The sequence below is a fragment of the Canis lupus genome, chromosome 19 (genome assembly GCF_011100685.1).
Source record: "Canis lupus familiaris isolate Mischka breed German Shepherd chromosome 19, alternate assembly UU_Cfam_GSD_1.0, whole genome shotgun sequence".
NCBI classification, from domain to species: domain Eukaryota; kingdom Metazoa; phylum Chordata; class Mammalia; order Carnivora; family Canidae; genus Canis; species Canis lupus.
Genome location: NC_049240.1, coordinates 46,948,873 through 46,974,999, shown reverse-complemented (window position 1 = coordinate 46,974,999; position 26,127 = coordinate 46,948,873). Strand labels below are relative to the sequence as shown.

At 37.6% G+C, this 26,127-nt stretch overlaps 1 protein-coding gene across 2 annotated transcripts in view; it reads right to left on the bottom strand.

Annotated features, from left to right (window-relative positions):
• ARHGAP15 (Rho GTPase activating protein 15) overlaps positions 1–26,127 on the bottom strand; it is a 609,765-nt gene that overhangs the window by 485,482 nt on the left and 98,156 nt on the right. For both annotated transcript variants that reach the window (XM_038565114.1, XM_038565115.1), the window contains one exon: positions 16,374–16,461. In XM_038565114.1, the coding sequence (XP_038421042.1) occupies positions 16,374–16,461 (88 nt within the window). The remainder of the gene's footprint in view (positions 1–16,373; positions 16,462–26,127) is intronic.

Sequence of the window (26,127 nt, the reverse complement as noted above, 5' to 3'; positions counted from 1 at the left end):
CTTGCAGGGAGTCTGCTTCTCCCTCTGCCTATGTCTCTGCCTGTCTCTCTGTGTCTTTCATGCATAAATAAATAAAATCTTAAAAAAAAATCTGTTCACAATTGTTGCCTCATAGCCAGTATGTCTAATTCTATCAGTTTAATAGAAATAGCTTTTTTTTTTTTTTCAGAAAATCCAGAAATATAGGGGCTTTACAGTAAATTGTGAGTTGTTTTTTGTTTGTTTGTTTTTGGCAACTCAATAAAATTTTCTTGGGAGGGGAAAATTGTACAAGGCGAGCATAACTTCCCTTCAGGATAAATTCGGTTGGCAGGACAGCCATTAATAGCGTATCTTTTCTCAGTTATCTGGTAATAATCTCATGAGAAGCCAATCAAGATGAGGATGCCTCTTACAGATGCTACAGTCAGTGAAATATTTTTATGGGTTCACCCATACTGGGCCACCCAGGTGATCACCATTGTGAAAAATCTCAAAGCATGATAACAATATTCATTGTCGAGAATGATTTATGATGTAGAAAATTAAACCAATCTGCTTCTTCTATAGCTAAACCGATTATGGTTTTCTCAGAATCCAAAGAAATAATCATTAAGAATATGTAACAAAAGAGTTTATCTTTCCATATCATGCAATCAGGGGAAAAAAGGATGGAATTATTTTACAGAAGAAGCGCTTTTAACGTGGCGAGCACTTTTCTGTTTTACAACTATCAATCCACTTAATTCTTACAACAACTGTATGAGGTAGGTACCATTATTAACACCATGTTACAGGTAATCATATGCTGGAATATTTAGATAGACTTTCTCAAGGGAACACAGGTAAAAAAGGAGGAGCCCAGGTTAAATGAGAGCAGTGTCACTCCAGACTCTGCTCCCAACCACCACGCAGTCCTTGAAAATTGAATAAACACTGTGATCACATTCATGTTAAAATATGTAACATGTGGGAAAAGATATGACTTTCTTATTAGACCCTAGTGCAGACATATTAATCTTGCTTCTGTCCTTCTCTTTTAAACTCGATCTTTCTATTGGGCCTTTACACCACCTGTTTACCTGGAATACTTCCCAATCTTCACATGGCTGACTCCGTATCCATCAGGTCCCAGACAAATGTCACCTTGTCAGAGGTCTCCTCTATCTTATATAAAAGAGAGCTGTCTTCCAGCTTACTCTCTATTTCACTACTTGTTTTAATTTCAACACAGCCTTCTTCCTAACTGAAATTAACATTTATATTTTTATATGCTGTCTGTTTTTCTCCCTCTAAAATTAAGCTCCCTGAGCTGGGGCCTGGTTTGCCTTTTCCTCGACTATTTTTCCCAATGTATGGAACAGTGCCTGGCAAGACTTGTTGTTCAATGGATATTTGCTGAATTCATAAATGAAGGAAAAATACCAAAATGCAAGTAGCTTTTGTGCTTTGGAAGGAAGGTTTGGGCATCTAAAAATTCCCCGTGTTATAACAATTAAGATTTATATTTGGTTTAATTCTTAAGCAGTCTTTGCTTTGATATGGAAGAGTGAAAAAACAGTTTAATGGACTCATGTGGATTGAACCCAGTATTTCACAGAATCATTCAATAGTCATTAACTGCACACTTATTATCTTCCTTTAAGAATCCCATACCAGCCTCAGACTATCGAGTGTTCAGTAGACTGTCTCTCTATGGAGAAAAAAACAATCTAAGCTTTTCCAGAGTTCTCACCATCCAGCTCTGCCACACTCTTCTCATCAGCATCTAAATCCCATGTCTTTGGCACTGGCTTGGACTTATTTCAATCTGAACTCTGTCCATCATGATTCAGTCACCTCTCGTGACCCTGACCTTGACTCTGACCTAGACCCACCTCATGCATTCATTCTTCATGAACCCACTGTTTCACCTCCTCTTCCTTTCAGCAATCTTCATTCTGCTTTTCATCTAACAACTCCCATGTTCTGAGTTGTCATTACTTCCACCCTGTTATGTTTGCTTTGGATGTGACTGGAATCACCAGACCTTTTGTGCACCCCTCTGGGCCCTTCCTGGTTTCACTTCCTTCCATGAACAGGCCCATGTCCCTATCTTGGTAGCCACTTCAATGTCCCTCTCTCGCTCTCTTGCTCTCCCCCATGTGATGATTCACTCCTCTTTCATCCACTTTTCCTTCTTGTACCATTTTCCTCATATCCCCTAATTCTGTATAAATAAATTTTGGCTACTCAGAGCAATAGCATTACAAATAATGGCCACCTTCTTCAGCTGGGTTTTCAACTCTACTTAGAAAAAAAAAATAATAAGATAAGGACACCAAACATATCCATGAAATCACTGCCAAGACCAATGTTATCATTACTTAGCAAACTGTTTTATGTATTTCTACTCATTTTCTATTCTTCCTCATAACACTTGTCTCCCAAAGCTTCACCCATTTCTAGTGGTCCACCAAATGGCGTTCTCCTAATTTGCACAGATCACAGGCCTTGAGCTAGAACATTCGCCATTCTTCCCACTTTCATAGTCCATGTAATCAAAATGAACAAACACACAAATATAAACTTTAATAAATCCCTACATGTCAGACCCTCTGAAAGCTTTATATCAATCTTTCATTTATTCCTTACAACAGTCTTGTGCAGTTGTCACCACTGCCTTCAACTAACAATGTGGAAAACCTCAATCAGGGAGTGGTTAAGTGCCCTACGTAAACTCACGCACTTACTACGTGCCTGACCTGACATAGGAATTCATTGTCCTGACTCCAAGTCTCAAGTTCTTGATCACAACGCAATATATGACCTTCCCTTTATATGTAGCGTTTTCTCCTGCTACATCACATGATGCTCTTTTTAGATCCCCAAACAAGAATTAACATTTTCTATCTCTTTCTTGTAAGTGTCATCATTTCCCATATTCTGTTCTCGCTCCTGGAAATTTGGATCTGAGTCGTGATTCTGGTCCACCTGTCTAATGAACTTCCATGCCTGGCATGACAGTGATGTCTATGAACATCAAAATCTCCTGGTCTGTTGTTGCCATACAGTGCATGATCCACTCACAAAGCTTATCTTTTTCTGCCTCAGAAGAAGAGATACTCCTTCTTCAGCCCAAGGCTTTATCTCTCTGGTTCACAATTCTATCCAATCCTGTTCCTCATTTTCTGAGTCATCCCTTTTCTCCTACATTTTCAACCTCTTTCTCAAATAGATTACATATTTTATTTAGCCCATAGCCATGCTCAAGTCACCCCTGTTCAAAAACATATATAAATACAAGCAAACATCAACCCCACAGCCTTGTTTGTTCTCGCTCTCACCTATTTATCTTCCATGATTGCCAGGATTCTTGAGTTTTCTGCAGTTGCTTTCTCTGCTTGCTCATGTTTCATTCTCTTCTCAACCCACTGCAGTCTTTTACTCTCTTTGTTAACTAATCTAACATGTTTTAACCATGAAGGTCAACAAAAATAATTTGACACCTTCTTTCTCATCATCCTTCCAGTTGGACTCTGGACTGTTAGTTTCTGTTCCTTTTCCTTAAAATTCTCTGTTCCTCAGCTATGGAGACATTTTCACCCCTTCCCATAATTTCCCCCTATTCTAAAATACGCTTTGTTACAATTCCTTTTGTTACCCAATAGAGAATTACAGTATAAAATTTCTGATTCCTTACAAAATAAATAATACATCTCAGGATAATAGTTTACAAAATGAGATAATTTACAAAATAGAAATTAATAGTTTACAAAATTAAAACACAATATTCCCATTCATATTCATCTTTAATAGGAAATGACCCTATGGAAGGAACAAAGCAATTGATAGAGTTTGGGGTCAATTCAGAAGTATGCCAGAAAAAGTGATTTGAGTAAAATTCAAGTAAATAAATATATCAGCTTCAAGGATAGAAAACTAAGATATATTGATAGAGGACAGTATAAAAATGATCCTGCTCAGTAGATCATTGTTACAAAGCTAAAGCCAAAAGACCTAGGCTTGAAGAATAATGCTAGGGACTTAGCTTTATTAGGAGGAAAATTCTTCAGTATTTAAACATTGTCAAACATTGGAACAAGTTTTTCAGAAAAGTTGTCAAATTTATTTGGAAGACAATCAAGATTTTATTCAAGAAGGCTGAAATTAAAGAATCCTTTAATAGAAAACATATTTCTGATTCTACAGCTATAAAACACAAGAAAAATCTGCTAATGAACTACATGATGCCAATGGATCATATTGTACATCATTATAAAAATGTACTTTTTAAAAATTGACTAAATTTGGATTTAAATCTAAGAGTGTACTTGTATCTCTTCTGGGGTAAACTTAAAATATAAATGACTGATTTTAAAATATTTAAATAGAATTAAAAGTTACTGCTTCTGGACAATAAAATATAAAAGCCTCTTTGTTAGGGCAATGTGAAGTCATTAAAAATTGATCCTGGGTCTTGTCCACTTTTGATTTTTATTATTCTTCTAGTCTGTCTTTCCTATTCCTCAATAATAGCTGACAGGGTATCCTCTCTATATTTTTCTCTGACTCAGATTAAACCTTTGGGATTAAGTTTTCCATTTTTTATGGGAAATTTGAGGCCCTTTAATGCACATTAAGAAAATATCAAAGGCCAGATGCTCTTTTGCTTGATGGCATTTTCCATGAGGAAGATTGGGCATGTGTGTAGGCAACAAATCACCAGACTGCTCATTATCCTACCCTTATCACTAGATGGGGTTACAAAAAAACCCAAAAACAAAAACAACAAAAACAAAAACAAAGCAAGGCTCGGATTTTATGAAACAGGTTATTAGCTTCCATTTTTTACTTTGGATTAATTGCTATTCCAGAATATAAACTCAGATTGTCCTTATCAGTTTGAAACATGAAACACAAAATCTGTTTAGAGGAATTAAGTTTTATCACATAACTGGTTTTGATTCTGGAAAATCATTCATGGAGGAGGATAAAACTCACTTATAAATTCTCATTTGGGCAAAATGATTTAGGAAAGAGTGCTGAATAGATACCTGATCTTATTAATGTCTAAAGTATGGCTGCTGTCAACATAGAAGACGATACTTGGATTGTAAGATGTGGGTTTTATGTATATGAATATAAATGATGTTAATAATAACTGAAATTGTTTCTACAGTGAAATTTCTCAGTATATACAAGACCAAATCAAAGCAGATTTTCAGAAAAGCAAACCTCTGTTGGTGACTTTGGGCACTAGAATGTTATGTTTTGTTTGTTTTTTGAGGAATAAGTATTCTCTCCTTTTCAAGAAATGCAAGATATCTTTAGTTCTGAATCCAAGTCTTGCCAGAATAAACACAATAGTTTCTATTTAGTCCACTTTTGTTGCATGTTGGTAGTGTCTTACATTTGCATTATGTAAAAAACTATTTAATTTTGCAAGGTGACTATCTTGGGCACATGTCGCTCCCTTGGAGTCCTTGCCTAGACCCTCATCCCATCAGTCTACCTCAGCTGTCCCTGCAGATAACCAGCCTGCTTGAACCGGTTTGGTCCCACTTCCTGAGGATTGACTAGTCACCTTCTTGAAATGCGAGTCCCTTCCTCCTGGCTGCAGGAGTGCAGACAGGCTTTTGGCTCCTCATCCACTTCCAGATTTGTATAAAATGCCACTTTACTGGGTAGGGGATCTGGCTTTCTTGGAGTAGCCATCCAAGGGTGTGCCCAGGGTTCATATGATGCAGGCAGCGAAGACTCTGGATGGTGAATGTTAGCCAAAAGGAAGCAGGAAATGGGAAGAAACATGGCAGATAAATTCCTTCTCCTCCATCCCTCCGTCCCTCCCAGAGACTGTCTCATCCTTTCTCCAAGCAGCCTACCTGCAGCTTCTTTCTAAGTCAAGAGATGCAGCTGCCCAGTGATTCTCTGTGTCCCTTTGAGGTTCACTGGAGAGTAGCAGCCTGCTTGATGGCACCGCTCCCCCACCCCTTCCTATCATTCCCTGCCACTCTTTACATCCTGGATTCATGCCTCCCAAACAAGGATGGACACTTAATCCAGGCATTGCTCTCTGGAGAATCAGGGCTGAGACCATTGATTCTTGTGGCCTAGATGGATAGTGCTACTCCAAATGTGTGTTGTTACAGGGAAGCAGCTCACCAACCAGAGACTCCATTTTTTCCCCAGCCCCCATTGTATCAACATGTGGCCGCATTACCCACTGTCATCAGTGGACTGTGAGCACAAGGACTTCTGGGCTTGTGGCTTTAAAGAGCTTGCAACCTTCTAATGTTCTCTCTACCTTTCCCTCACCTGCCACTCGGAAGAGTTTGCAGAACCAAATGATGAGAGAAGGACCATGTAGCAGAAAACTGACCAGAAATACCTGTTTCTGACTGTGGTATGAGTAAGAAATGAAGCTCTGTAGAAATTTTGGATTGTATTTGGAGAGCAGGGAGTGTTCCCCTGACTGAAGTCTTTATATTAAGAAAAATGAAGACAGGGATTTTAAATAAACTGGTAGTAAGTGGCAATTTGGGTATTTGAATCCAATTTTATTGGGTTCCAATGACTTTTCCCTTAACCACTATGCCCTATTGTTCTATGTAGTAGCAACAACAATAATAATAAATATAATTAGTGTTTATCATTGCTATGTGCCAGGCGTGCCATATGAGTTGTCTCACATAATCTCACAATAACCATCTGAGGTAGATACTCCTATTAACCTCAACACTGCAGTTGAAATATCCAAGGATTATAGCAACAAATAAAATGTGAACCGGGGATTCTCAGCCCAGGTAGTCTGACTTATCCTACCTGATGTGATATACTGCTTCCCAGAGCATTCCAACTCAGTAGTGAATTCTTAAGAAAGACCAAATACATATATTCAGTTAACCTCAAAATGCACTGTGGTATAAAAATCTATTTTATCTTAGAGAAATCCAAGCTCTAAATCAGATGCATTACATTGACCAAAATGATAAACCACAGAGAGTCAAACTTCATAATTAAAATAGTTTTCTGAGAGAGCCTAAGGTGAGGTTTATTGGACAGTAAGCTATTATCCATTTATAAAGCATCCTATCAATTTCATAGATTTTTGTGGTTATTAAAAATTATGTAAGATACAGAATTTATTGTGGTTAATGGCTAAATCTTGAGAGAATTATAACCAGAGAACATGGCTTCATTTATAGTAATATTGATCACTTGATTTCATTTTTTTCCTTACAATGTTTATGCTAATAAAACACTAGAATTCAATTTCTTTTTTTTTTTTTTCTTTCTACTTCCACCCATCATCCTCCAGATTTTGGACTATTATGGTTTTTTTTCTGATTTTTAAAGATCTGATGAGGCCACATGATAGTGTAGTCTGTGGCTATACTAGAAATTACCCTGATGTTAACCATACTGACTTTGTCAGAGCACTATCATTAGGAGAATTAAAATATTAAGCAGAAATTTAAGATGCCTTCATTAGGCTAAGTTTGGTAGATCTATTGTTTGCCCCTCCAATGTTTATGATCATTTTAAGCAGGGATCTGAATAAGGGCTCAATACTCACTTTACAAAGATAAAATAATTCCATATTCATTTTGCACAGAATACTCAATAATTCATGAATAGCTTTCTGATTGAAACTATTTTCATCTTTTTGCTAAATCACATCATTTTGCTCCCATAAATAAGTCCATTTTGTTATTAAAGCCATACTACAGCAAATGAGCATTAGATGTATTGCATTATTTAATTAATGCTTGTGTTCATTAGTTGCATTTGAAGTAAACAATATTAAAAAAGTAAACAAATTATTTTAATGAGGTGCTTTATATTACTCTTTTTCTGCTTTCAAGGTTATGGCTGAATGAGTGGTTTGAAAAAGTTAATAGTTTACTAAATGCCTTGGAAAAGTTTTCTGTTATTAAAAGTAAAATATGCCAGTGTTTGTTTACCTCTGAATAAAAGTTATCAGTACAGTGCAAAGGAAAAAAAAAAAAGGAGCCTCTCCCGTCTGCCCACACAAAAAATTTCATGTATGGAATGAACATGTAGGCACCATACTGAACATACTGGTTTTAGAATCATACAATTTTAGGGGAGAAATATTTCCTAAAATGTTTATAATGCTTCTGAATTTATGTCAAGCTAGGTTTATGTTAACTAGGATTTGTGAGCATTGTGGCATAAATATAATAGAAACAGCTGACTGATGAAAGTAAGGTCCACTTGGTCTGAATTTTGATGGATGTGGAGACAAGAGAAATTTCTTAAACCACAAATAAACTTTCCACAGTATGTGTATTTTAGTAAGTATGACACCAAACATATATTCTGGAGTCACATGAAAATAAGTCCCAGTTTGCTACTGGTGCTCACTGATGTGCTGATACACCCAAGGTCTGGGGATACGATATTTATAGTTCTCCTCAGATGAATTGCCCACTTGCTTTCTCTGCACTAGGACTTCATTAGAGAGGACCATAACTGTGAAAAAGTCAAGGACATAGGAGAATATTAAAGTTTTTTTCTGAGTGAGAAGATGCCCTGTGCTTTGCTAAGTGCCTTGGGCCATACTGATGACAACTTAGCCCTTTTTGCCACTTTCTTTGTCAATAAGAGCACGGCCTTATGGCTCTCCTCTGTTTCACCAGTTTTTTAGAAATTGTCTCTCAGATCATTTATTAAGTCCTCTTTTCTTCGTACTAAAAGTTGAAAAAAACATATACCTTAATTCCTCAAACCTGTCCCTGAAAACTCTGACTCTGCCTTAATCTAAGGATCATTAGTATTTGGTTGCAAAGGGCTCCCGGGTGCTTACGGAAGGACATTATCTCTGGTCACAGTCTTGTTTAAGGTCTTTCATAAGCCGGTCCCACTAGGACCTTCTAACCAAACTGGAGTGCTTGCCATTCCACAGTACCGTTCCTCAACTTACTTTGAGGCAATCTTTCACTGGTAGGTGCATACAGACAACTTGTAGAAGAAATACAAACTAGGATGAAGGCACATCTACCCTAGGCCTTAGGGAACCTCTGAGAATCCTTTTCAAGAACAATTATTAGCACATAGTGCATGGGCAAGGCAAAAGATCAATACATAACTGTATAATAAACAGGGAATTAATTTCCCATGTTTTATCATAGGTTACTCCCTTATTTCTACATAAATGTCTTTTTCATCCCATTCCTGCCTTGAAATCCTATTCATCCTTCAAAAACACGCCCAACTGTTACCTCCTCGATAGACATATTTAGAATCTTTTCCAGTTGGAAGCATCTCTGTTTTCTGAGCTTTTATAAAACTAACTCATGCCTTTGTACATGCCATTTTGGAGCAACTATCAATGTTTACTTTTTCACTACAATTACTCAATTTATGTGCATGCTTTCTTTTGTTTCTCAACCCTCAAGGGAAAGATCTAAGTCTGATTCATTTTTGTATGTTTCATACCACCTAGCATAGGGGCTTAAACACCAAGGATGCCCAGTGATTTTGCAGAATGAACAAATGAAGAGATATGTAGGTTGAGCATTACTTGGAAAAAGAGTTTCCCTGTGAAAGAATTACCTGTAGCTAGATCTATGGTTCCCTGACATATATATAATTTCTTTAGTCTTGTATTTTTATAATAAATTTACATATTATTCTGTGTCCTCTATCAGAAGATAAGTGCCTTAAGAGCAGAGGCTATATATTACTCATTTGATATTTCCAGGGCTTAAAAACACATTGTGTGACACCTGATAGGAATAGTTAATTCTTTGTAGAATAAATAAATGAATGAGTGCTCTAAATTACAAAGTGTCTCCCCCATGAGTCAAACTATCATTTTTTTAAAGCCAAGAATGTATATTTGTCACATCCCAAGGTTAGAGTCAGGTTCCAGTCCATATCAAGTAGAAGCTCTAAAATCACAAAGCACAGCAGGTACCTAGGAAGCAAATTGTACTTGAAGTGCTGTAGCTGATTGAAATACTTCAGTGACACTAAAATAGATGAGTGTATCTGAGACATGCAAGGGGTGTGAGTCCAAGTCCAAGCCTCAGAGGAGAAACCATACTGACAGCTCTTGTTTCTTTGGGACTTCCTTAAACAGATAAAGCAAAAATTATGTAGATGCCATTTGAGGCAAAACTTTTTTCTCTTGTACTAAATGAGATGAAAACCATGATCCTGGAATAATCAACTTTCTCTCTTGCCTTTTTCCATGGTCGACTTTGTCCTTTTAAGACATGTAACACTTGGGTTATACTTCTGTTCAGTATGTATTTATTTAAAAAAAAAACAGCTATGATATTTATTCCAGTGTGAAGATATCTAGAGAATGCTGACACATCTTCTTAAAGATTTGCCCCTGGTGGCAAATCCCAGTCCTTGGTACACTTCTCAATCTTTTTTTTTTTTTTAATCTTCCAACCAAACTGAAAAAAAAACCTCATTTCTCTTTTTAGCACACAGACCTTGCCCATTCTCAGTTTCATGTCATCGTTCATATTTTTTAATTCACTGGAATTCCCTGCCCACAAATCTCCACATATTGAAATTATAACCATCCTTCAAGGCCCAATTCAAATCTTTCACAGATGTGAGCTCTCCCTCCTTTAAATCTCAGAAAAACTCTTTTATGTTTCTTATTTCATCTCACCCTATTTTTTTGGCAAAGACGATATAAAGCAAAGACTATATCTTGATTATATCTCTATGCCTTATATGTAGCCCTAATGAGCAAGCTGTTCATTGTAGGATTTCAATACATATTCTTATGAAGTCTTTTCCCACCAAGGCTTATATAAATAGCACAAACTTGATTAACCAAATGCATATTTAAATGAAAGTGAGGTAGATTGTAAATGAGAAACTATGCTATTTAGATCAACTCTCCACTGAAAACAATGAAAAGTGCTGGATAAAATATTTCTTTTTAAAAATTGCCTTAAAAATATTGAAAGCCTGATAAGATAGTGGGAACTGCTAGGGCAAATATTTTTGGGAAATGGGCATCTGAACACAGAGAGGAAAGCTGAATACCAAATCAATATAACCACTCTTTGCCTGAGGGCATTTGTTTGTACTATACATTTGAACTTTGGTCAATTGACTTCACAGAATAATGGAAAAGGTACTGCCTGAGGTCCTATGAAAGAATAAAGGAGACCCAATATTAAACTTGTTCTCTTTCTCCAACTCAAGGGATTATAAAGAAAACTGCCATTGCAGATGAGCAATGTGAGAGAAGAAAAAAAGAAAAGGAACACTGAAGAACAATTCTGTCCCTGAGAAGTTGTAGCACAACTATAGCTCACCTATAATGTATACACAATCTGAGAGTTTGAAACTGTTAATTTAGATTCAGCTAATCAGTCACCAAGAGTGTCCCAGACTATGAGAAAAATGCAAAATATTCTGGAATAGGACATGTTTTTATCCCAAGACTAAATGATTAGCACATAGTCAAAAATAACCAGACACACAAGGAAACCAAGCAACAGAGTGAGAAGCAGCAGAAACATGTAGACTTCAGATGTTATGTCATTAGACACAATATAAAACAACCAAAAACTTCTAATTTTAACAAAATAAAAAGGACTTTGGAAAATATCTGCAGAAGACAACTCTTGCAAATGACATAGCAGATTAAAAAAAAAAAAAAACCTCTAGAAATGAAAATCACAATTGAAATATAGATGTTTATCTCAAAGAGAGATTGAATTAAGAATTAGAAGATAAATCAAGAGAAATGATTTGGAATACAGTTGAGAAAGACAAAAAGATTTTTAAAAGAATGTAAAATGTGGAGAATCAAGTAAGAAGACAATGTAGGTTTAACTAGAGGCTCAGAGAAAATATAAAAGTGTCATTTGAAAAGCCAACAGCAAAATAGTAAGATAATAATACGATAATTTTCTAAAATATATTAGTGACAGTCATAAACAATTTCAAGAGGCCCAACATTACAGGCAGGAAGAATAAAACTGTGGATACACATCTATCTATATGTGCGTGTATGTGTGTGTGTGTGTGTGTGTGTGTGTGTGTGTATTATATTGAGCTTAGAAAAAAGAAAAAAAGAAAGAATTAAAATATCAGACAACAATAGCACATGTGCTGAGAAGGGGATATATGGATTAAAAATATTCTAAGGTAATATTTTGGAAGAGGGTAAAGAATTTGATTAGCTTTAGGCTTTGATAAGTTTTTAGGTTTTTTTTTAATATTTTATTTATTTATTCATGAGAGACACAGAGAGAGAGAGAGAGGCAGAGACACAGGCAGAGGGAGAAGCAGGCTCCATGCAGGGAGCCCGATGTGTGACTCGATCCCGGGACCCCAGGATCACGCCCTGGGCTGAAGGTGGCGCTAAACCTGCTGAGCCATCAGGGCTGCCCCAAGGTTTTAGGTTTTGATAAGCTTTGATCAGTGCTGCAATTCTAAGCAAGCCACTAACAAAATGGAAACAAAGTGTATCACTTAAACCAGTGTAAAAAAAATATGGAAGAAAAAAAATGAAAAGAAACAGCATGACATATTTAAAGAAAGAAGCAAGAAACAAAAGAAGCACATACTGTGATTCCATTTATATGAATTCAAAATCAGACAAAGTAAACTACATTTCTTAAGGGCTACAGATACAGGTGGGGAAACAATGAAAAGTTATAAAACAATGAATAAAATGCAATTTAACTCTGTGGCAAGGGAAGAAGCTGGAGGATTTAGTGACAAATGGCAGGAGATGAAGCTTCTAGAGGGCTGACAGGATCTTGATTTGATGGTGTTACGTAGGAGTTTGATTCATAACTTTTAAAATATACATATCTATTATACATATTACTAAAAATGGCTTTTGCACTATTTCCAAAGACAATATTTTAAACATTTAAAGTAAATTACAAATCAGAATATGTAAAAAACTATGAGACTATGAGCATCATTCTTTCCTTCATAATCCAGGAAACCTGGTTGTAGTGATACCGGTGGTTTTCGAATGCTCCTTTACACAGAAGGGCCAGCCAGTCTTGGCTGAAAGACTGAAAAGACTTTCTCTGGTCCAAGGCAAAGTGAACAGAAAAAAAAAAAAAAAAAAGAGACAATGCATATAGACATAGAAGGGGGATAGTTTCCCATTTCGGTGAAGACGACTGTATTGGATTCTGAGGCCTTATCCTACCTAGATTTGACATCGGGATATATTATGATCCCCTTCCTGTCAGAAAGTGGCCGTGGTAGTAAGAGGTAGGTTACTCTCAAATGTCCTTACTAAAAACAAACAAAGAAAACAGAATGAGTCAGTCCTCTTTTTCCTTGACTAGGTCACTGAGGACCCAAAGCCTGTGAATCTCTAATTCATACAAACCAGTGAAATGATTCTGTGTCTATTCCCCAGAGGAGGTTGCTTTTGATAGGAATCTGACTTGGCTGCCCATGGGTAGAGTTTCAGGGAGAAAGACAGTCAAACATGGAAGGTGCAATCAGGTACCTTTTGTGACATGAAGTATTAAATGTGAAAGTCACAGGTAAGAGCCAGTGGAGGAAGAAGAGGGCCCCAGGAGAATGTATCCGCTCCTGCAAGAGCTTATATCTAGAGCCCCAGAGGGAGCGATAGCTTCGCTTTCAGAATTATTCAGTCCTTAGACACAACATTTATGCTGCCTCTGGGCACAGAGTTCTCTCTTTGGAGCCCCCCCTTGCTGGTGTTCCTTGAAGTAATGTATTTCCTCTTCTATACATTTCTGTATCAATTCAAGTACAAAACTAATATGCTGTAAAAACAGGTTATAATTAAATACGCCCTGTACTACACACCATAGGATATATTTATGTATTTTAATGGCACACATTAGAGTGGACTGTAATAATTTGCGGCTACTATTTATTCTTTTTCTTAGTAACTGGGCCCACGATTGATTCTCTTGGCAGATAGCCCTGCGCCCATTTTACAGATGAGTATTCTGAAGCTCAAAGAAGTTGAATGACTGTGTCAGCTCCTCAGCAGCAAAACTGGAATGAAGTCCCCTGTGGTTGAACTTCAAAGCCCTGCTCCTAGCTGCTCGGTTGCTTTGTCTCACCACGACATTAACATTCAAAGATCATTCCTATAAAGATTAAAATGCCATTTATTCTTCAAACCACATTCTGTGCCACTCAGTCAGTTTCTACTGACCCCTTGGAGGAAAGGACAGACTTCTTCCCAGAAGCCCCGTGAACAATACCAGGACATGTGTACGGGGGTGCAAGGGAAATACAGAAACTTGAGCATAAATCTCTTTCAAAATAAAACCACAGCATCTTTAATCAAGGCCTGGCAATCATCGTATCGTTTCTCGGAGACTGGAATTGGTAAATGTGGGCTATCCCACTAGGCCTTTAATACTTGGTTAGAAATGTATCCAAGAAGTTGACTAGCACGACAATTCATGCAGTACAAACATGAATCTGTAATTCTCTTCCCCATTACCACAAAACACAGTTAGTTCCTGCCCTGAATTCACTTTGAAGATGAGTGCCTGGGAGAAACCATAAGAGCATTGAAAACGGGGCCAGAAGTAATAAATAGGGCCTGCCAGAAAACGTTAACGAATTTTCTTCTAAAAGTAAAATCTATTGTCAATTTACAACTCTGAAGGTCGGACTGGAGGCAGGCAATTAGTGAGCTAACTTGAAAGGTCTGCCTACAGTGTTAAAAAAAAAAAAAAAAAAAAAAAGAGTTTGCTTTCACCTGTATAAAATTAAGCGGCTGATAATTGTATCTCCTGGTACTGGGAAGAAGAGATTAATTTAAATAATAAAATAAAAATGAAGCAAAAGGCTGGAATTTGGAATCTAATCTCTCCCAGTATCCCAGAACGTTCACAGAAGCGCTGCTCCAGTGGAATTCTACTCACCCAGCAGGACGAGGATCATCTCAGCAGCCCAACTTGCCAGGCAAGCCACTTGCCTCCCTTCCCCGACTTCCCCCCTTTAGAACTCATTCAAAGGGAAGACAAAGGACCTGTGAGTGGATGGGAGTTGTTTTGTGCCTGGCCCTCAGGGGTACTTTATTTTTCTTAAAAAGATTATCTCCACCTTACTGTAGCCCCCAAATAAAAACAAAACAAAAGCCTAGAACAAATTTCTGAGGCAGTTTAAATTAAAAATACAAAGGATTGAGATGTATTTTTAATTTATTTATAATTAGTTTACAGATTGGACCGCACCGAGACTCCAAAATCAGCAAGCCACTTGGGGATAAAGACGATTGCAATTATCAGGGACAAGCCAAATGCTACCTTTTGTTCTTCTATTTAAAAACAAACAAACAAACATCTCCTAGCAAACGATTTTCTATTTCCTATTTAAAGAGGATTACATAGCAAACACGACTAGTGGCTGGAAAGCAAAGAACTTTCCATCGTTTTATTACCTGCCAAACACAAATTAGTTCATTGTGGTTAACCGCTGCCAGGCTACCCCTTTCCCTGCCGCCCATCAGGCCGATGGCAGGTGGGTTCCTGCCCGGCCTCCTTCTCAATCAGGAGGGTGTCAGGGTGCTCCCCACCGGCTCCTACATGGCCTGGGTCTGGGCCTTGGGCAGCAAGTTTTGGAGCTTGAATTGCCCCCATAACTAGCTGGGGATTGCTCCTTCTTACTGTCACTGTCAAATCTCTGGGGGCAACTGCGAGGCCCTCCAGGTACCATAAAGAAACCTTACAAATTTCGCTTTATCTAATAACTACAGGATACCAAAATCCCATTAGCTCCATTAGATGGATTCAGGAATATTCAGAAAGGTTAGCTGGATAGAGTGAATGGCGCAGTCGGACCAAGATAAAAAATCACTTTGTTAACTTAGAGTGTTTCCTCATTGGTAACACCCTATATTAAGGTGCCATTTGTAAACAGTTTATTATTATTTATTAATGTATGAAGCACTTTATAGCATGCTAGATAACAACTTAAATTCATGTATTAAAGATGCACATACATGGTTTAATAGGATTTACGTCTTATAATATTCTTTAAAACAGCTTCCCATAGTCTCATCCGTTAAGCATTTATTACTAATGCATTTTATAACATACTTTATAATACATTATTTGAGCAAGTAGCTGCATTTAGCGATCATTTCATAAATAAGAATAAAGCATTTATAAATGGCACCTTAATTTAAAGTGTTACCTTCGCATTACTAGATAGCTGCTCACCATTCATCTCATTTTGTGATTATTCTCCAAATGCACCACTTAATAAAACAGACACTAAGTTCTATTTTCCCTTCATCTGATTAAAAGTTTATTGAGTCATTTCCTCCATCTGCATTCAGTCGTTGGTAGCTTGGAGGCTTCAGTGTGATTTCTGATGAAACCAAACTTTTAATTCAATAATATTTCTGTGAAGATGATAATAGTAGAAACAGAACTACCTACCACGTTAGAGAGAGCCTGCTGCTTAGATTCTTTGTAAAATTCAATTTTTCGACTAGAAAGAACAATCCAGGAAGTAGACCAGTTTTTCCTTAGGAAAAGAAAAAAGAGAGAGAGAAAAAAAAAAAAGCATTATCACTTGAAGAAATCATTCATAGATATTGTATAGGCAACATTTGGATGAGTGGAGACTGTATTTTTAACTAGTCTTCATAAAAGTCTTTCTTTATTAAAATCTATAGGTGGTAGGGAATTTGGGTAATAATAAAGACATTCTGTAATTTTTAAAAATCATGGCATTTATAGTAAACATTTCTCATTTGGAGAGCCTCACAAAATCTTTTTCAAGTACTAAAACTCCAATTCTTGTGTATTCATGGCCCCTACTCCACAGTCTGTTTTCACAGCAAGCCAAAATTAGTGAAGTAAAAACAGAAATCAGAACCCCTCCCTTCATTGTTACTTCTCTGCATTGTTTCAGTATATTTCAGAATTGGAAAAACTAACCAGATAATGTGTCATTGCCTAGTTCAAAAAAAAATTCTTTTTTTCAGAGAGAGAGGGAGCAGAGGGAGAGGGAGAGAGAGAATCTTAAGCAGGTTCCACACCCAGCATGGAGCCCTACATGGGCTCAATCTCATGACCCTAAAACATGATCTGAGCCGAATTCAAGAGTTGGCAGTTAACCGATTATGCATCCAGGCAGTCCCAAAATATTTTTTTAATGTTGAATTTCAGTAGAAATCAGAAATGCAAATTTAAAAAGTAAAATGATTTTTCCCTCTTTTGCCTATCAAATTGGCAAGAATTAGAAGGAATAATACCGAGGGTTACTGAAAGGGTGGAGAAGTGGATTCTCGCATACAATTTTGGTGGGAGAGTACATGAGCGCATCTTTATGGAGTGAATTTGGCAGCATGTTGGGTTTTTTTTTTTTTTTTTACATCTTTTAAAATGTGTTCCTATTTGACTAAACAAGTCCATTTCTATGAGTTTAAGTTTATCCTAAAGCAGTGATCTCATAAGTTGTTAACACTGTGTGCACAATAATGAAGTGCACCATTATTTCTTGTGCACCTAAAATATATTTTAAAAGATTAGTTGTATAAATTCCATGCAATAAACTCCTCTAACGAAATAATAAAATCTATGTTATAAAAGAATACTGATATGGGAAGGTTTTAAGAAAGACCACAATACAATATGTAGTTTATAACATCCTACTGTGCATTTATCTGAGACTGTACTCCCCACTCTGAGCCCCTTCTGATGATTAATTCTCATTCACCAGAAGTCAAATATTTGTCCTAAACGGCCATCTGTGACTTCCTCGCACAGCACTTATGATAGGTTCAAAAATAATTTTTGTATATCTCACCTCTCTCTCCATCTTAAAATAAATCCTCAAAATGGTAAAAACCATTTCATGCTTGCAGAAGTATCCTGAAGTGCTTAGCACAGTGCCTTGAACAGAGGAGGCACTACATATGTATTCCCTGAGTCAGTGACTGAACTGACTCAGCATGGGGGAAGAAAGCTGGGTGTAACAATAGTTAAATCAGGTGATAAAATCACAACTTTCGATTCTCCTTTGAATTTCTTGGTGTTTATCAAATTTCCTGCATTGAACCTGTATTACTTCAGCAACTGTATGTGTATCTTTGTGTCGTGAAGAGTGTCCTTTTGTAGATGATAAAACAGTATTAAGGAGATTAATATATTTAAGTTTCTAACCATTATATCATACTGCTGCAGGTGGCTTTGGTTTAACACTTCAAAATAACGGAATTCATTTTATAAAATTGGTAGAGGGGCACCTGGGTGGTTGAGTGTCTGCCTTTGGCTCATGTCGTGATCCCAGAGTCTTGGGATCAAGTCCCTTATCAGGCTCCCTGCAGGGAGCCTGCTTCTCCCTCTGCCTGTGTTTCTGCTTTCTGTGTCTCTCATGAATAAATTAATATATATATATATATTTTTAATGGTAGGAAAAAAGTTTACAGACTTTATTCAGATCAATAGAAACCTACACAAAAACATGTTAAAAATGGCCATTAAAGATCTCTGTGTAGCTTATTTCCACTTGCTTCTTAGAATTTAGGAGTTTGATTGAAAGGACAGTTTTGATTCAGTAAAGTCAATATTTACAACAAGATTGGATTGCTCTTCAATGCCTGAAGCTTTCTTAACCAGGCATCATTGTGTTAAAAACAACAACAACAACAACATGATAAACAGAAACAAAACAAACAATATGTATATTCCAACATGCAAATATGAACATTATGTTCTGGGACCTACTTGTCTTCAAATGAAGTCACTTTTTCTATCAAATAGTGAAAAAGGTGGAAATACAACAACAGCAGCAGCAGCAGCAGCAGCAGCACAGAAAGCCACAGAGACCTTTTCCCTCCTTTCCCCTAAGGCCCACTTCTCTTTTGAGGTACCAGGAGCAGCAAAATGAATTGAGACGCCCATAGCCTTGTCTCTATGCAGGTCATAGTATTAGCTGACCCCAGAGACAGAAAAGAAAAACATTGAAAGGACTGCTGGTCTATACTGGGCATCGTTTATCTCCACCCCTTATTTTGACAGTATTTGATCAGGGAATATGGAACACCCTCGGACTGATGGAACCCATATTTAACCTGCCTGTTATATTTCCCACTATATTTTTCATCTCCTGGCAGGGAGATACTATACCTTATTTGCTTCCAGTCTATAGCAAGCCCTGGATAAATGGTTCTGATTTGAATCTGTTTCAGATGTTGATCGTTTACAGAACGTGTTGGCATTACTCTTCCCTTCCCTAAACTTGGAACTGGAACTGGTTAGAAATGAACTTGCATGAAATTCAATTATCTCATGGTTCTTTGTTAGAACTTTGAACCACTATGAAATGCTCCCCCGTAGGTGAATGTGACGAACAAGTCAAAGAGGGTTAAGAATTGCGGGTCTCAGAACCTTCGTAATAGGAATCACCCTGACAGTTTACATACAATGCTATTTCATTTTGATCTCATAAATTACAACATCTCTATGGTGTTAGAATAAAAGTGAAGATTTTCCCAACTTGCTTAAAATAATTTGACTTCAAAAGGAAGAGGAAAAACTGTTGTCGACATTTTAGACGCCCTAATTTCATTTTTCCCACTGTCTCTTTAAAAATGAAAATTAACACATATTATTTTGAGTACCTGCTACAGTTTGATTGCCTAGAAGCCTAGCTTCACACAAAAAAAGGAAGATACCAATAATGCCCATTTACTAATACAGAAAATGAAGTTCACAGAGTTTAGGTAACTTAAGGCCAGTTAGATTTAGAGTCAAACACAGTTTCTCTGACTCTGAAGCCTATAGTCTGTTCACTAATTTATGCTGACTTTTTTTTATAGGATTAAGCAGTACTATCTTGGCTAAGGAGATTGTCGATGTCAGATTTCACTATGGTTTTGGTTGAAATGCTCACGTTATAAAAGCCCATATGCACAGCCTGTAACAAGGTAGAAGCCAAGGAGGCTCCCTTATAAACTATTTTACCCGATGCTAATTGAAAGGACAGAGCAAAGGCCCACCACTTCCAAACTCTCCACTTCCCTTGGAAGTTGCACTGATTTAAAGGAGTCCCACAAAGGACCATTCAGCTTCTCAGAAGAAGCTGGAATCTGGGGTGTGCTCCTAATGATGGCCCCTCTGTCTCTCTTCTGCTGGGAAATTACTCTGGTCTGTGATGAGCAGACTCATCTGCAGTCAGTGAAGATCATACAACCAGGAATTGAGTCAAAAGCCTCTAGTCTAGGAGTGGCTGAGAATTCACTTAATGGAAACAACTTTTAACCTATGACTTAAGTCAGAGCCTGACTCTGTGAATGAGATATTCTGGGCACGTGACCATTTTCCCTACAATATCTGTCTGGTTCATTCCCCATCTGATGGGTTTCTGTTGGGCTGTCTGTAGTTCTCAGGATACCAGTGGGACAGTTTTCTCACCTCTCTAATCTAACATGGGAGCCACTTGGAGGGCATTGTCAGCTCTGGAGAGAGTTGTAGAAAGGATCAATTGGCAAGGTTTTGCCCTGACTTTAACCTTTAAGGCTTTCTCTATGCAACTGAATCCTTATAGGTGACTATTGTCTGGTATATTGAGAGACAACTCAGGAAATGAGCTGCTCCTACAAACTTTAAGGGCTTAGCCCAGAACAGGTGGGTCTTGCAGTTTCTCATGAGATATTTATTTATTTATTTTTAAAGATTTTATTTATTTATTCATGAGAGACACAGAGAGGGAGAGAGGCAGAGACACAGGCAGAGGGAGAAGCAGGCTCCATGCAGGGAGCCCGATGTAGGACTTGATCCCAGGACCCCGGGATCATGCCCTGGGCCGAAGGCGGATGCTCAACTGCGTCCCCTGATGAGACTTTTAAAATAGACCTTTCAAGGATGAAGCAGTTTTCAGAATGGAGGGAAAGTCCTTCTACTCCCCTGACTCCTCCAAAGAGGTGGACATCATCTCTAACTTCTTTGAGCTTTTCCACTTCTGAGAATAGTATCTGACATTTAGTAGGGGCTCCTGGAAGGTTTTTGAGCAAAAAAAGCATACGGGTTCTCAGATTTCAGGTGGGCCATGCCTCTAGATTTTTCCTGTTCTGTGTTTGCTGTGATTCACTCACAAGCACTACAAAAGCACCAACCTCCTATATTTCCCTTCTCTGTTCCTTGGTTCTCTGGTGTTTTGATATGTTATCCCTGGCATTAACAACAACAACAAAACTATCTAATGCTTCTGGTTGAGCATATTTTCTTCCAATTTATAATTCTGCTGTTGATACCTGAGCCTTCTCCAGAGCTCTTTCTCTTGGTCCCTACTCTGTGCAAGGTATCACACCTGGTATTTTGTATATGTCGAGTAATTAAAAGGAAAGTTAGGGGTGCCTGGGTGGCTTGGTTGGTTAGGCATCTGCCTTCAGCTCAGATCATGATCCTAGGGTCCTGGGATTGAGCCTGCTTCTCCCTCTCCCTCTGCCCGCTGCTCCCCCAGCTTGTGCATTCTCTTTCTGCCAAATAAATACATAAATAAAATCTTTAAAAAACAAAAACAGAAAACAAAAGTGCAGAGCCAGTCACCAGTATCTATTGAGCATCTACCACACAAGTCACAATTCCAAGGACTGAATATATAAAGGCAAATAAGAGAGACCTCAGGGAGTTTCCCTTCAACTAGGTGGATCCAGGCAATAAACATGGAAACACAAGGCACTGGGAGTGGGTCGTACCTCATATTACAGATGAGGAAACCAACACTCAGGGAGTCCACATCCTACCCAAGAGCACAGAACTTGTAGATAGGGATTCAAGCCAAGTCTCCCAGATCATGAGGACCATATTCACTCTGCTGTATCCGTTGTCCCCAGAGCAAGTGGCAAGCAGCTCTCCCTTAGGATCTTGAGCACATCTATGCAGAGCCTCACCATAGGCTCTGAGAAAGGAAGATAAAAGAACTTCGGCCAAATAAGCACTTAAATGTCTTTCCCCTTGTAGCCAGGCCAAGAAGTGGCCTGGCTTGGGATGCTGCAGGCCGTTTCTTCCCGACTTTGCCATTTATCCATTGGTGGGGGCCAACTAATGCCTCACTATCTCATCGTCTAAACTGTAAGGACGTTCTTTCTATTTTTCCACACGGAAGGAAAGCAAACAAACTATTAGGCAGATTTAGGACTAAGTAAGAGACATAGCTCAGGAGCTATTTAACCTCAGCAAGTCAGAGGTTTTGGGCATAGGAGGACAGGCTCATCACAAATTTATGGATAACAATCAGGTGAGGGTTGTATATCGAGACAAGTGATTCAATTCAGGAAACAGATTGTGGGCCAAGGAGTACAAGTATTTTTTTTAATTCTTGTTATGACAAAAAAATAGATCACACTGAAGGTGGGAAAAGGTGTTCACTATCATGGGGGGGGGGAGGACTAAATTTGAATGACAATTCTTTACACGTATGCAATTAGTGGGACTTCTCCTCCCAGGGAGACGCTTCACAAAACTTCCTTGAAGCAAACCCTCAGGGGTGAAGGTGGCAGGGGGGAAATAATCCCCCAAACCACCACAGGCCCTCCCTTTGGCAGAAAACTCTTTGCATTCTACAAAACGGACACCGGGTGGCAGCACATAATAACAGCAACTGTGTAGCTGCTCCTTGTGAAGACAGCTTGATGGAAAATAGTTCTTAAAATATTCATTACCCTTTTAAGAATTTGTCAGCTTGAGCTTGGGTGGAACACATTCATTTGTCTTATATCCTACCTCCACCTCTCCTAGGCCTCTGTGATGACGGGTGGCCAACCAAAAGTCAGAGGAAAATGCAAATGAGACACCTTCATAAACTGCAGACTCTCTTGGGACACCTGCCTTTGTTACCTGACTTGATCACCCTGGATTTGACATGATTCCCCACCGTGGTGGGAGTGACAGTGATTTACTCTAGTGTATCTGACTGATGGTCCATAAAATCCCTTGATCACTGTTAGGTGCTCTTACTCATTCTCAAACAGGTAGGTTAGGAAATTATTTCTTCTCCCTCATACTCCGAGCCTCTTGTAGTTAGCCACTGCTAAAAGTGGGCCACACACACACACACACACACTAAAGCATAAATCCACACATCTCTGTCGGTATTGCAAGAAATGTAAAATCTTGATATGCTCAGAGAGTGATCAGATATTGGAAATTATAACAGAGCATATGATGGGAATCCTAAAACCAAAGCAAACGTTTACAACTTAACTTCTGTATTCTGTACTATTCAAATCTTCCCTCCAGTCCTCACCACCGAGCATAAAAAGAAGAGAAAGACAATTCAGCCTGGAACAATTGGTTGGGAATCCTGATCAGAAAGTGCTAAAGAAAAAAATAAGTTCACCTTAGCAGGGTACTTTGGCATCATGCTCTAAAGGAAGTCTGTTCTGAGAAACGACTATGAAAAAAAAGAAAGAGAGAGAGAGAGAGAGAAAAGAAAAGAAAAGAAAAGAAAAGAAAAGAAAAGAAAAGAAAAGAAAAGAAAAGAAAAAAAACAAAAATAAAAGTCTCATAGTTCTGGTCTCTAGGAAGAAAATGGACACTAGTAGACACACACACTGTACAGCTTCACTCCTTTTCTTCCCATATCCCTCTTCTGCTCATCTTTTCACCCCCAAGTACATATTTCTATGCCCCCAAAGAGCAGAGCAGAGGGACCAGTTACATGTGATATGATGTGCAGAGCCACAGGTGAGAGGACGAAGGGCAGGCTTGAAGTGAAAGTGACAGGTGTAGATGGAGAGATAGTGTCCACAAGGTCCAGTCTTTTGTAAGTGGACGTATTGAAAATAGCTTTTCATTAGGGTCTCACAGAGCTTCAGTGAGGTCTGGGCTATTTCCTTTCGGGGATGGACGTCTCAGAACAAAGGCATTCCTAAACTTCATCAGAAAAGTAAAACATATTTTCGATGTGAACAGTTAAAAAATTAAAGTTGAGGCTGAATGTATTATGCTTTCAATCCTGTCTGTGTATCTCGTGATAATTTATAGAACACCATTTCAAGATAAGGCTAAATATATGGCCTTTTATGGATATAAGATATAACCAGTGAGTTCTCCTTCCTTTTTTACCTATTTTTGCTCAAATTCAGAGAAAGGTCAAACTATTCCTAGAAAGAAAGAACTATATAAAAGAAGAAAGCTAAACAAAAAGGAAAAGGAGAAAAAAATTTAAAAAAAAAAGAAAGGAAAAGGAGGAGAAGGAAGGAAAATAAAAACACAATGCATGATGTGGATGAGCTCTCATGGATTTTTTAATAGAAAACTTTATAGAGAGTAATAAAATAATGTTTGCTAAGTGATAATTGAAGCCCTTGGTACTGTTAATGGTATGAAATCAAAGGATAGTTTTTGCTTCCGGTCTCTAAGGAACTTCTAGCAAGAGAGTAAAAACTAACCTATTTCAGGGCTAAAATCTGATACAAAATACATATACAATAAGGTTTGAGAGAAAGGAGAGGTTAAGACAAGGGATCAATTCTCTCCATTTGTAAAATTGAAAGTAAAATAATAATATAGCCTATGTTAGAATATCATTTCGGTATTACTGGTGAAGCATTTAGCTAAGTACTTGAGGAGTAAGCATTTAGCAATACTGCTTATTAACTCATTAAAATGTATAACAGATATAAAGTGCCTTGATAAGTGGGCAAAAAGCAATCAAAAGACATTTATATTAGAAATACAAACTATAGCAACTATGATATATTATTTAACAGTTACTAAATTTTGAATGGGATGAAAAGGTTATTATTAAACTGACCATTTTGTTGCTAGCTACCAAAACATGCCTCCTCCTTGGACAAGCAATATGGTAATACATAACATTAAAAAAAATGGTTATGTGATTTAATCAAGTATTCCAGGCTTAGCATTTATCTTCAAAAATAAAAGACACATTAACAAGCATAGGACTTTTGCTGTAATTACAACTGTTTTAGTATAAGACTGGAATCAGCTTAAAATTCAAACAAGAGAGGAGTGTAGGAATGATTTGATATATTACAGTGCCATCAACCTGGTGGGATATTATATGTTATCAAACATGGTGATTAATGTACAATGTTCAAATTGTAAAGTGTTTATTTTTAAAAACCCAAAACAATGAAGAGTACAATTATGAGACAATATGGATCAAAGTTAAAGATTTTAGGTATTGAGGACTTTCATCATCAAGGTAAATAGTGAGAGACCTGGAGGAGATATTTACAAAGTCTAAAGCTGACAAGGTATTACCTCAATTATCTCAATTATATTAAGAGTTCTCTCAAAAATAAAGTGAGAAGATCAATAGAAAATAGTCAAAGTTGGTATCTAGGCAATTCTCAGAATGCAGAACCTAACTAACGCTACATGGATGAAGTGATGCTCAACCGAAACATCAATGAGAGGAATAAAAATAAATGCAACATGCAATACTGTAGTGACATTTTCTCGCCATCAACTTGCAAAATTGAGAATTATATAATGCTGTGTGATGAGATGATGGAGGGACATGCTCCCTTCCGCTTTGCGGGAGTATGAAGTGGTGCACTCATTCAGAGGAAGTCTGGCAGCAGGATTCAATGGATTTATAAATGTGTGAATCTTACCACCAAGGAATCCTTCATTCCTGAGTATATGCCCCAGAGGGAATACCTAACAGGTGCATAGGGAGACATATATGTATGGCTTATTACAACGTTGTTTAGGAGATGGAAGAAGTTAGGGACAATTAGGGGTCCAGTGCGGACAGATGAAGTATGTACACAATGGCAAAATGGGCAGCAGTTGGAAGAAACAAACCTAGTTTAAATATATAGACACAGATGCATGTCCAAACACTAACACTGAATAAAAGTAATAAGAAACAGAATAAAGTTTATAACACAGAAGGACTGAAGCAATTTAGGACACGTTCACTTACACACAACTACATACTATTTACTAGAATGCTCACTCACATAACCACATGAATACATGGAGAGTGGATTTGATGAACATACATTCTACAGGGGATTGAACTGAGTATTAGAAACTGAGAATAAAATAAAACCAGGTAGGAGTTTTGCCCAGACTGATGATAATGCAAGGCCACACATTGAACAGTAAAATCAACTCAATTCTGTGCACCTGATATTAAAAAAAAAAGGAAACTAAAATGTATATAACTTTAAGTGAAAAAATGTGAAAGAATGGATAATTGTAT